This window comes from Oryctolagus cuniculus, chromosome 4 (genome assembly GCF_964237555.1).
Source record: "Oryctolagus cuniculus chromosome 4, mOryCun1.1, whole genome shotgun sequence".
Lineage (NCBI taxonomy): Eukaryota > Metazoa > Chordata > Mammalia > Lagomorpha > Leporidae > Oryctolagus > Oryctolagus cuniculus.
The window spans coordinates 130,505,150-130,518,185 of NC_091435.1; the positions used below are offsets into that span (position 1 = coordinate 130,505,150).

Here is a 13,036-nt window from a genome sequence, read left to right on the forward strand (position 1 = left end):
CTCCTGGCTTCCTTCCACTCTGACGATGACCTAGAAGCATTCTTTGGTTTCCCCTCTTTCAGAAGCTGCAGCAGAGCCTCTTCGGAAGTACGGCCCATGTCTTCAGCGCGGACTGGAGAAAGGCCCGCTTCAGCTTCCGGGATCCTTTTTCCAACCTGGCGTTTGCTTTGGAAGTGGGAAAGGTAACAGCCACTTTGTAATTTAAAAATCCTAACCCATGTTCTTTACCCGAGTTTGCACCCTGACTACATCTATAGCAATGTATATTTTCCTACACATTTATGCTTTCAGATCTAACCTTAAATGACATCACTGTTTTGACAACATAATGCTATCTGGATGGTAACAAAGTCCCAGGGGCCTGCACTGTGGCTCAATGGGTTAAGCCTCTAATTGCAACACCAGCATGCCATATCAGAGCACTGGCTCAAATCCTGGCTACTTCGGCTTAGCATCCAGCTCCCTGCTAATGTGCCTAGGAAGATAGCAGAAGGTGGCCCAAGGGCTAAGGCCCCTTCAACCCACACAGGAGACCAGGATGGAGTTCCTGGCTCCTGGCTTCAGCCTGGCTCAGCTCTGGCCACTGTGGCCATTTGGGGAGTGAATCAGAGGATGGAAGATCTCTCTCTGGCTCTCTGCCAGTCTGCCTTTCAAATAAGTAAATCTTAAAAATAAAAAAAAGTCCCAGACCCCCTTTTCTCCCCACCTGCCTCTGAATGCTGGTTTTCCCTGCCTCTTCTCTCCAAGTCCTGAGAGTCCCTGAGGATTGAGAAGGCAGGAGGAGAGCTAGGGACTTCTTTCCAGCTTGTTTGAAATACTCAGACTTCATGTCACCATCACAGTCCCTCCTAAATTTCAAGGCCCAGTCAACTAGTTCCTCAGCTCCCCCCACCCTAACAAGTCTGGCTGCAGCCTGCAGGGGCTCCGTGCAGGTGGGACCACAGAGGACTTTCTCCTCACATGCCAGCCTACAGGCCTCCACAAAGGAACTGGTCACTGCAGGTTCTAGGCCAGGGACAGTCCCCAGCCCCTAGGGAGAGTGGCTTGTGTATACACACAGCACCTCTTCCTGAGGCCCTGGGATACCAGCAGGGAGAGGGCTGCCAAGGGGAACAGATCCTGGCCTCCATTTCCCAGCATTCCCTGCTGTCACGTTGGCCCACACGCACCCACCATGGTAGGGAAAGCCAGCTCCAGCCCTCACGCCTCACTCCTCCTCCTCCCCGTTTCAGGGTGGAGCCCGGAGCATCCAGATGGCTGTGCAAGCGGCCATCATCAAACACTTGTTGTTTCCCACAGAGGGAAAGGAGGGTCCCTGTGACAGGTAAGAGGACTGCGGGGAGGGCTTGGCAGAGGGGCTGTCTTAGTCTGTCTTCTGTTAGTCCAACACCTGAGGCTGGGCACTTTATAAAGAGAAGCTTCAGTGACTGACAGTGGTGGGAGTTTTAATAGTGTGGCACCAGCCTGGCTCAGCTGTGGTGAGGGTCTCAGGGAAGGGGGGTATCACAGCAGCAAGGGTCCAGGACAACACAGGGAGCCCAGTGGCCAGGGAGGGGCCTCTCCTGCTCTTTTCACACCAACCCACTCTCGTGGGAACTCACCGGGGTCCTGGGATGACTACCTTAGTCCCTTCTGAGCGTGCTGCCCCTGGGACCTGTTCACTTCCCACCTCTCAACACCACGACACTGGGGACCAAGCTTCCCACAGCCTGAACCTCTGGGGGACAAGCAGAGCCAAAGCATGGCTGTGAGACCCACCTCACCAGAACCTTCCTGTGCCAAGCAGTCTCGGCTGAAAACCGCAGGCTGCCTCCTGAGCCAGACACGGCTGTGTCTCCCAGGAGGGCTGGATGTGGGTGCAGCGGAGAGCTCTCCTGGGGTCGCTCTCAGCATTCAGTGGCAGGAGTAATGTTGACAAGCGTTATGCTCAGCTCCAGACCACTCTGTCAGGTAGAGTTGAACACTGGGTCTCTGGTGGGCTCAGCCATCCTTATCTAGATGGGAAGCCCTGGCCTAACAATTCCAGGCAGGAACCAAGGCCTGGTACATGAAGGATCCATCCTCCTTATATAGCCAGATTGACAAGGGCCAATGTTTGGTTGTGGCCTATTTTTAGACTTCGGCTCAAATCTATTCAAACTTGTTTTATTCTTAGACACAGCCAACCCTTGCCATGTGGCAAGCTACATATTAGAGGACATATAACTGAGCAAGAGGTACCCAGCTATGCTTGTACAGGAACTAAGTGCATAACACAGTGCAGGGGCATGCATGGCCACACTGCCTGGAAGCAGAGCCCACAGAGGAAGCTCCTTCTGTGGATGTTATATGACAAGTCATTGGGAGGAGGCAGCGGCAGGGCAGGGAGGGGCAGCAGCTCAGGAAGGGTGTGGGTCCCAGCCATGCCAGCCTGAGGCCCAGCATCATCCCAGAAGGATGCAGGGCTTCCGCACCTCCCACCTGCTAGCCAGCCACTGGCCGCGGGCCATCCTTAGGGAGACGGGCATAACTGCCAGCCCTTGTGGTAAGGTGGCTCCAACCTTCAGGAGGAAGCTGAGAGGCAGGAGACACACACAGAGCAGCTGGAGGTCATGCTTACTGCCTGAGTAAAGGGATCCCAGTGACTCCCAGTGGAGCACACACATTTGCTGTAGAAATGGAAAGCACTGAGCACGTGGCTGGCCTCTGGCAAATGCTACACGCGTGTGACGGAGTCTGCGCTCTTACGGGCCCCTTCCAGGGAGCCTTCCTGAACGCAGCCAGGGGTTCCCGCTCCTTCATCTCGCTGCTCGTTATCTTGTTCTCATTCTACCTCATTGCTGAGTTCATTAATAAGCCTCCATCATGTATTTCTTTATAAAGACCACAGGTGCCAATGCTAAACATTTAGAAGACAAGCAGAGTAAAGGCCACTGTGTAAAGACTGGCTCTTATTTCCTGGGGAAGTTTTTTTTTATTTATTTTTAATTTTTTTTTTATTTTTTGACAGGCAGAGTGGACAGTGAGAGAGAGAGACAGAGAGAAAGGTCTTCCTTTTGCCGTTGGTTCACCCTCCAATGGCCGCCGCGGCTGGCACGCTGCGGCCGGTGCACCGCACCGATCCGATGGCAGGAGCCAGGCACTTCTCCTGGTCTCCCATGGGGTGCAGGGCCCAAGTACTTGGGCCATCCTCCACTGCACTCCCTGGCCACAGCAGAGAGCTGGCCTGGAAGAGGGGCAACAGGGACAGAATCCGGCGCCCCGACCGGGACTAGAGCCCGGTGTGCCAGCGCCGCAAGGCGGATGATTAGCCTAGTGAGCCGCGGCGCCAGTCACCTGGGGAAGTTTGAAGGCACTGAGGGTACTCAGGGCAGGGTGATGGTTAAGAGCAGGAACTTGGGCACCTCATGGCCCAAATTCACATCACTGCCCTCTTTCAAGACGAATTACAGATGGGCAAGTTTCTTAATCTTCCTGCGTCTACTTTCTTCACTCTCAAATGGAGATCATCATAGGATCTGCCTTCCTGGGTTGTCACGGCAGTTAAATGAGCTAATACGTGAAGCAGTGAGGACTGGGTGAGTGTAACTGCAGATCAGCAAGGAAGCCTGCACAGGGTGTGATTAGGCAGAAAGGCCACACGTGGACCCTAAAGGCATGCACGCACGCGCGTGCACACACACACACACAAACACACACACACACACGAGAAAAGCCATGGATGTGATCTGTGGGAAGGTTTACTAAATGGGTATCTAGAAGATAAAATGCAAAGAGTGTGTGGGTGTGAAAAGGCCTGTTTTATCGGGTGATAGCATTGCTATTGATCTGCTGGGCTTCAGGACAGAGGACAGCGTGCCCCGGTGAGGGTTCCGGTGGCGGTGGCAGTCACAAGACCCTCCAGGGACACATTCCCACCTTGTGCGTTGATGAAGGAACACAAAAGATGCCCCTATATACAAAGAGAACATAAAATCGGAGGCTCCAGCCCGTGGCTCGGTGACTGTTCCTTCCAGTGTTTTCCTTTCTCCCTGCCTCCCATGTTACAGTTTATGTGACCTGAGCAAGCAGAAGCAGGAGCAAGCCCTGGCCGCAGCCCTGGCTGGCATCCTGTGGGCCGCAGGTGCAGCTCAGAAAGCCACCGTCTGTCTTGTTACTGAGGACACCTATGTTGCCTCCACTCCTGACCGCCTGGGGGATGATTTCACTGAGCAGGTGAGTGCATCTTATGTGTTCTGCCAGAAAGAGGGCCAATGAAACCTGAGCTTGCACTTGACTTACTATGGAAACCCAAGGTGGGGTGGGGAGTGCCTGATGCGGCCCACAGCACTTCCAAAGAGGCAAGTGATCCAGGCAGCCAACACGACCAGTCCTGATGGGAATTCCTCCTTCCAGAACTCACCGTGGCCAAGAATATTCCACACATGAAGTCAGCAGATTGCATTTGCATATCCACAATCTTAAGGATAGCTACATCCTACCTATGCAGGGGGAACCTGTTTGTGGTTTTAATGCTCAAGATACCACACTGATTTAAAGCTGAGGTCTGTGCAAGTGGTACCAGTGGGCACCCACTTCACCATGTCTGTGTTCCATGGCCTTGTGGAAGCTATGTCAGTTTTTAGCAATGCGATTTTGCCTGGAAACCAAAAGCTCCCTGAAGGTAATAACAGTGAGTTGACATGTCTTGGCTATAACTTTCATCTTCCTGTTCATTTTCATCTTCTGTTCCTGATTTACAGCTCCAGCTGTTTGAATTTTCAGAGAAAGAAGCCACTGAGAAATTCATCTATGATCGTGTACAATGTGTGAGTGTTGAGATAATTCCTTTATGGGGAATACATCTTACAGGGATCTTCTTTCTTTTGTAAAGTGTGTTTCTAATGATGCTTGTTAAGAAAGCCAGGTCATTTTGATGGCTAAGGAAGGGAGGAACAAGAGAAAGAGAAGCCCGTTTCTTCCTCCCTCACAACCTACAGAGAAGCCAGATCACACAGAGGCCCAGTCGCAAATGGCTTTTTCTCCTTGACTGATCAAACTCAGGGAATAATACTTCAGAGGGCTTATGCCAGGGTTTCCTTTATGGAAAGAGGAAATGCTAAAGTGATCTGGCCTCGTGGAAAGGATAAGAAACAAAAATGGTAGAAAGGGAAGGCCTTCATCCAAGCCAAGATGCCATTCACATTGACCTCCAGAAATGACTTCTGGCCAGAGAAGGGTGTCCCCATGCCACCTCTGCTGTCAGCACCTTCCATGCAGGGCTGTCCAGGGCAGAGATCCTTCTCCACCCCAGGGTGAGGCACAGACAAAGCAGGGCCAGTAACAGTGCAAAATGGAACGTTCTTTTCGGAGATTCTGCAGCATGGAATGGAATGCAAGTGGATTTTTTGGAAAAATCAGAAACCTAGGATGTGAAAGAAAAGGACAGTCAGTGGGATAACCCTGAAACCACACAGCTGCAGCACAGACAGCAGGGACATGGGTTGGAAGAAACTCACCACTCCACTTCTTTAAGGCCCTGGGGTGGAGCACTGGGCGTGAGTTTTCAGCCACACACCATCTATACTATCTGGGTCACATCAGTTCCCCGGGAAGGGACCTACCTCTCTGCCTTCTCACAGGGTTGTTGGTAGCCTGTGTGACAGGTAGAATAGTCCCCAACAGGTGTCCATACGCTACCTCCAGAGCCTGTGTGTCTCCTGGGTCACATGGTAAGGGCGAAGTAAGGCTGCTCATCAGCTGATGTTAGAGTATTGTGGAGGACCTGGTGGGGTAGTCCTCTCCTGGATGGAGCCCAATCAAATGTCTCCTGCCCACAGCAGGGTCCCTAACCAGGCTTCTAGCTTTGACATTTATTATTTAAAATCTATCAAGCAGGTTTTCTTAGTTTTGCACAGCTGTGGTAACAAGTGACATTAAATCTAATAACCTACTCACCTAGACAATCAAATTCATTATCTTACAGCTCTGGGGGGCAGGAGCCCAAAGCAGTTCTTGCGGATGCAAATCGAGACATCAGCGGTGCCGCGTCCCTGCCAGACCTCTAGCAGAGACTTGGTTGCCTGTCCTCGTGTCCTCTATAGGCCCTGCCCATGGTGCTTGGCCCACGGCCCCCCTCTATCTTCCAGGCCAACAGTGACCGGCTGCCGTCCTGTGACACCATTCACCTCTCTGCCACTCTTTCAAATAAATCTTTTTTTAAAAAAGATTTTATTTGAGACGTAGAGTTACAGTGAGAGGCAGAGGCAGAGAGAGGGGTCTTCTATCTGCTGGTTCACTCCCCAGATGGCCACAACAGCCTGAGCTATGTCAATCTGAAGCCAGGAGCCAGGAGCCAGGAGCCAGGAGCTTCTTCCAGGTCTCCCACATGGGTGCAGGGGCCCAAGGACTTGGGCCATCTTGTACTGCTTTCCCAGGCCATAGCCGAGAGCTGGATCAGAAGAGGAATAGCTGGGACTAGAGCCAGTGCCCATATGGGATGCTGGTGCCACAGGTGGAGGATTAACCTACTGTGCCCCAGTGCCAGCCCCAAATAAATCTTCTTAAGATTTCTTTATTTATGTATTTATTTATTTGAAAGGTAGAGTTACAGAGAGAGGGAAAGACAGAGGAAAAGGTCTTCCATCTGCTGGTTCACTCCCCAAGTGACAGCAACAGCCAGAGCTGAGCCAATTTGAAGGAGCTTCCTCTGGGTCTCCCATGTGGGTGCAGGGGCCCAACCACTTTGACCATCCTCCACTGCTTTCCCAGGCCACAAGCAGAGAGTTGGATTGGAAGTGGAGCAGCCGGGACTTGAACTGGCACCTGTACAGGATGCTGGCACCACAGGCGGAGGCTTGGCCTACCATGCCAGCCCCTCAAATAAATCCTTAAAAAGATGAGGTCATAATGGACTGGGTTGGAAGGGGTGGCTATTCCAGTAACTGGTAAGAGGGAAAATTTGGATACAGACTCAGACACAGGGGAGACCACCACGTGATAACCAAGGAGACATTAAATGGGATATCGAGAAGCCAAGGATTGCCGGCAACCACCAGTAGCTAGGGAGGTGCAATGAAGGCTGGTGCCTGAGGGCCTTCCCAGAGAGCGGGCCCTGCACAGCTCCCTGCACGGCACACTTGCTCCAGAGCTCTGAGGGAATGGATTCGGGTGACTTCTTCCGGCAGCTCTAGGAAATACACACAACTGTCACACATGATGTGCAGGGTTAGCCCACATAGTGTTGCTGTTCATTTGGTTAGTTTTTTCCTTTGTAAGTGTGAATCCATAAACGTCAAAAGCAATCAGGAATTTCACCACCAACCATCCTCCAGGCAAAAAAAATGCTCGATGTTTGGTTTTTCTCAAAAATACAGAAAATCTGGCCACCAGAAAACTGTATTCTTGCATGTTCTCAAGAGGGTGAGAGAGGAGGCAGTTACTCCAGCTAGACAAGTTGCGACACGCTGGAGGAGGTCTACAACTTAAGCTAGGAAGGCTGCAAATGTGTGCGTGAGCTGGTGGGAGGGACTTTGCAGGTGTGATTGCTGAAGATACTGAGGTGGGGAGATAATCCTGGGCTCAGTTAATCTTGGGTGACTTGGTGAGGGAGAGAGACAGACAGAGGAGTAAAAGAAAAGTATGGGGTGAGAGAAGCAGGGAGGAGAGGTCATGTGATATGGGACCAGGAACCAAGGAATGTAGTCAGCTTCTAGAATGCAGGAACATTCTAGAATGTCCTAGGGCTTCCGAGGGAGTGAAGACTTGGTGGCAACCACGGAGACCCGTGGTGGACGTCTAAGCCCTGGAACGAGACCAACAACGAATGTGTGGTGCTTTAAGCCTCCAAACTTGGGGTACTACATTATGGAGGCAACAGGAACTGCAGCTTTGCAGTTTGCCGCAGGCCCCACTCTGCCCATTTCTCTCCCATTTGCTCAGGACACTCGTTTGAGCTCCTGTCTGATTCCTATGGCATGGGAATTAGTTCCCCTGCCTGGGAGAAACTCAAAGAAGCAAATACATAGGAGAAGGTAGAACTGGCTTTGACCTGGGTCTGTAGTAGTTCCACGGCTTATCTGTCCAGCCACTCTGCTTCCCCTGAGTTGGATGGGGCCACTGCACAGAGACACACAGAGTGAGGAGAGGAAGGACGGGTCTAGGAAAGACAAACTGCATTTAGCCGTGATTTGGATAGAATCACGTGGGGGAAGTGCAGGGGCAACAGGGAAGTGGAAGACCAACAGGACAGTGCCAAAACAGGCGTGCAGGAAGGGGCGTGCACTTGAGACAGAAGAGAACTCAGAGACCACAGAGCTCCACCCTCCCCCAGCTTGGAGGAGAAAACCCCAGGCGTTGAATCCTGCAAGTCACTCCCAGGGATGGACGCATCTGCCTTGCTTTCAGACAAACGTGCTTCTCCTCTGCTTTCCAAACAGTTCCAAGGAGAAGGAAGCCCCGGCGTCATCCTGTTTCTCTACAGCCTCATCTTTTCCAGGACATTCGAAAGGTAAATACTATCAATAGTTGCACCGGTATTTCCTATAGGATTCGGATCCCAGAGAGGATGTGCTCTTGGGTTGGAAAATGCTATTATCCCCGTCCTGGAAATGAGTGCAGGGTTTTTTTCCTGGTGGGTACGCCGCCATCGACATGACCTTCTCTGTCATTGATCCAGCCATAGGAATGGGCAAGCAGATGTCACCGACCAAGTCTGCACCTGCTCTTCCAGTGTCACAGCACACTTCTTATGGTTGTGACTATTGGCAGACCTACCAAAGCGTACTTGTGCAAATATTATTAAGATATTTTATGTAGATTCACAATAACATTCACATGTTTATTTTTAAAAAAGTTACGTATTTGTTTGGAAGGCCGAGTTATATAGCGAGTGATAAACAGAGAGAGAACGAGATCTTCCATCCACTGGTTCATTCCCCAAATCACCCCAACGGGCACGTCTGAGCCACACAGGAGCCAGGAGTTCCATCTGGGTCTCCCATGTGGGCGGCAGGGGCCCAAGCACTTAGGCCATCCTCTGCTGTTGTCTCAGGAACATTAGCAGGGAGCTGGATCAGAAGTGGAGCAGCCAGGGCTCAATAAGGCACTCATATGGGATGCCAGCATTGCAGGTGGCAGCTTAACCTGTGGCACCGCAAATATTTGCAATCCCTCAAATGTTTCTCTCTGTGATATGCAAGGCCCTATCTTTGGTACTGTGGGAGAAGTGAGGTCATGGTCCTGCCCTCTTGTTGATTCCAGTCTACAGAAGATGAGTGGCAGACACAGAGGCACCAGGCAAACCCCAGGGAGTAGCAAAATGCCAAATGAGGTACAAAGACCAGGAGTCCCAGAAAGCTCCAGAAAAGGAAAGATTCCTGGCAGATAAGGCAGTCAGGGAGGGCTTCCTGGAAGAACTGGACTTTCTTCTGGACTCTGACAGAAAGGCAAAGCTTTGAGTGTCAGAGAAAAAGATAGAAGGCTCCCAGGAGGGAAGAATCACACACCCTGAAGCAGCACTTGCTTTTTACAAACCATCACATGTTTACGGTCTGTTTTATTATTAGCTTAACAATTTTAAGTCAACGCATTTGGAAAATCAACTTTTCTTGAACATTAATATCCTTTATAGTCATGTGCTGTGCTAAAGATAAAATGTATTCAAATAAACACATCACTACTGAAATAGTCAAAGCTCATGTCTACACCGGATAAAATCATGCCATACACGGGGAAACACTGCCCTGAGTTACATCTGATGCCATGGAGGTGCTTACCATGCCCAGCCCAGGTCTTTCGGCCTTATTTGCAGAAGGGCGTGGCATCTGGGCCCACGATCTCATCCAGCTCACACACCAGTACTTAGGATGGAGTCAAGGGTGGGACCCCCAGCTCTGGGCCCTGCCCTTCTGCAGGCAAGAAATGAGGCTCAACAGCCATGGTGGTGCTTTCCATGTGAGCAGTCTGTCTTGGGCCAGCGCTCTCTGGTGTCACCAGCCTAAGCCAAGCATCCTGTCACACAGAGCCCAGCTCCTCCAGTGCTCTCAGCATCCACCCACCCGGAGCACACACGCAGGGACCCTAAGGCATGAGAGGCCCATTTCTCCTCCCTCATCACTCATTCACCCGATTCACGCAGAGGTTCCCTGATCACCACCGCCGCCCCAGTCCCGCAGGCTTCCCCGTGAGAGATGGAAACGTGTGTGCCGCATGTGAGGGACGGAGACGAGGCGAGCCCGTGTTACTGCTGTTTTGTACCAGGGGTGGGTGGAGGGAGGAGCAGGTGCAGGCTCCCAGCACAGCCGTGGCCTCTGAGCAGATTCTGCTGGCCTCTCCCATCCTGCAGGCTGCAGAACGACCTGGACGTCACCACGACGCATCTGTTACAACCAAATGCTGGCGGCTTCCTGTGCAGGCAGGTGGGTCAGAAGACTTTCCTTTCTCTCGTAGAATCTGCCTTAGGCTCGCTTCTGCATTAAACATACTCCTCCCAGCAGCCAGGAGTGACCACGTTGTCTCTGAACGACTGCAAAGATATCCAAATCCCCCCTTCCAATTTCCACTACAGCCCTCCCTAGTTTACTTCTGAGCTCACATCCAATGCCCTGAGCTTCCAGAATCAAGAGGAAATGCCTTGACTACCTTGACAAGGCCCATCGGGAACCCCTAATAACTGAAACGAAAGTGCTATAAACACACCTTAGTTCTGTGCTTTTTAAATCTCGAGCATGGTGACCAACATTTAACCAGGGAGAAAATGGGGAAGATCCAGGTGGGCACAGGTGGAGCTCTGGGGTTGGGGGTTGGGGGAGTCAAGAGAAAACTCAATCAGTGCTGCCAGCTGGGCCAAATGTTCAGGACACACATGCTTCCAGAATAAGCCATGGTGTGATTTCATTCTTTTCAGGGAAGATGGACATTTTTAATGAAAAGAAAAGTATTCCAGCCTGTGTCATTGCTTCCTAAAGTGTAAATATGTGTGCCCTCTGCCACCCAGGCGGTTCTGAACCTGATTTTAACCGGAAGAGCGAGTCCCAATGTCTTCAATGGCTGTGAGGAAGGGAAGCCCCAGGAAGTGCTCAAGGGAGTCCTGACCCGCAGTGACATCGGCTATCTGCAGTGGGGTAAAGATGTCTCTGAGGATGACAGACTCTCCCAGGTGAGCGTGTTCAGGTTCTCAGTGGTCAATGGTCTGACATTGTTAAAGTCTCTGTAACAAGGCAATGCACATCAAAGCCTTCTTTCTTTCCCCTGCATGCCTCCCAGGCACCACACACACATACATTCTTAGAACTATCCAAGTCTACTCGCTCTGTATTTTAGTTTATATTTTTACATATAGAGTATAGGTGACACAAATAATACATGAGTATTTTCAAAGTAATATTTGTGGGGCAGTCCTTTGGCACAGGTGTTAAGGCTCTGCTTGAGATACCTGCCTCCCACATCAGTGTTTGCGTTCAGATCCTGGCTCCACTCCCAAGTCCAGCTTCCTGCTAATGTGCACCCTGGGCGCGGGGGTGGGGTGGGGGGGGAGGAGGTGACGGCACAAGTAGTTGAGTCCCTGACACCCACAAGGGAGACTTAGATCGAGTCCCCGGCTCCCAGGCATTTGGGGAGTGAACTAGTGGATGCGAGCTCTCTTTCACACTCACTCGCTCTCCCCCGACTCCAAAATTAAAAACAGCAAGTAAAGTCCATATCATCCCCATGCAGAAGTAAACACCGTCGAATGTCAATGAATGTGAATATTCTCTGTATTACATAAATAAAGAAATAAATACATAGCTTTAAAAGTATAGAGAAAAATGGGGTTCTCACTCTGCAACTCCTGACAAAAAGCTTCCACCCCGGGAGATTGACAACCAGAAAGCAAAATGTGCTGTTGGGAAGTACAACCAGAGAATTCAGCAAGCTGCGATTCTGCAAAAACAGACAGAGGGGAGAAGAGACAGCAAACATATCCATCTCAAACCACCAATCCACACCACGTCTGTGGGATTTTCAAAAGCGTGTTCATCCTAAAACCTAGGGAAGGCAAGGAGGAGTCTGCTAAAGGCAGGACTTCCCTGGAGAGCCTGGAGCCCAGCTGGGATGTGATTCAATATGGCGATCACCAAATGACCAGGCGTCATCGCCCAGCCTCTCCCAACCACCAGCAGCACATGGCACTGATCTGTCCTGCAGCTCTGCTGGTACCAACCCCAAAACACATTTCCTGTGCCCCGGGCTGCACAGGCACATTTATTTCCATTGCCTTCATCTTCCCTCCTCCTGTGAAAGCCAGGTATTACTCGTGAGTCATGAAATCAGTATCTTGCAACACAAACTCCTGTGTCTGACTGCAGCATGACTTGGTACATTTTTGTGTACACATGCATCTTCATATTGTTCTCAATGTCCTTGGAGTTTATAATCTAGGTCCATTGTGGAAAAATGAGAATTGACAAACTAACAGAAATGAACCCAATCCCATCTCCCACTGTTTGATCCTTTTAGAAATACTTTCTAGGGAATTTATAGATTACATTTGTGCCCATGGTCTAGCATTTGGCATCCCATGAATATGAATGCAATTCAGAAAGTGTGTAGAAAAGAGAATTAAAAATTAAATCTACCTGGGTGCAAAATAGTTGAAATCCCTACATGCGAGAGGTCTTCAGAAAGTTCACCGAATAAATGGGCTTTATGAGAAAAACTATGCACAGATTCCAAAAATTTTACAGTAAAATAAACTTACCTTTTACGTCCAGTTTCCGTTAACATTTTCAACTCAGAGGAAAATGGGGGGAATGCAATGGGAGCAAGCATCAAAGGGTAGGGGCACCAAAATGACAGTAATAAGTTTAGTGCTTTGTCTGTTACCCCAAAGCTCCTTCTCAATACGGCTTCTCCAGATCCTCACTATGCACTAGCAAGACGTAACCGTGTTTCTCCTATTTCAGTTCTTTGAACAGGTGATTCACAAGCTTCGCCGTGTCTCTGCAGTACCTCTGCTAGTATTTGCTTAATGTTTTTCTTTAATTCAACTCACTTGTAAAGTATGGATCTCACCTTTTCTGTTGCAGTAACAAGCCAC

The 13,036-nt window shown here is 50.4% G+C and overlaps 1 protein-coding gene across 2 annotated transcripts in view; it reads left to right on the forward strand.

Moving 5' to 3' along the window:
• Window positions 1-13,036, forward strand: part of MINDY4B (MINDY family member 4B) — a 50,047-nt gene that overhangs the window by 11,309 nt on the left and 25,702 nt on the right. For both annotated transcript variants that reach the window (XM_051818719.2, XM_051818718.2), the window contains exons 4-10: window positions 63-182; window positions 1,233-1,324; window positions 4,029-4,194; window positions 4,722-4,787; window positions 8,397-8,467; window positions 10,304-10,376; window positions 10,955-11,116. In XM_051818719.2, the coding sequence (XP_051674679.2) occupies window positions 63-182; window positions 1,233-1,324; window positions 4,029-4,194; window positions 4,722-4,787; window positions 8,397-8,467; window positions 10,304-10,376; window positions 10,955-11,116 (750 nt within the window). The remainder of the gene's footprint in view (window positions 1-62; window positions 183-1,232; window positions 1,325-4,028; window positions 4,195-4,721; window positions 4,788-8,396; window positions 8,468-10,303; window positions 10,377-10,954; window positions 11,117-13,036) is intronic.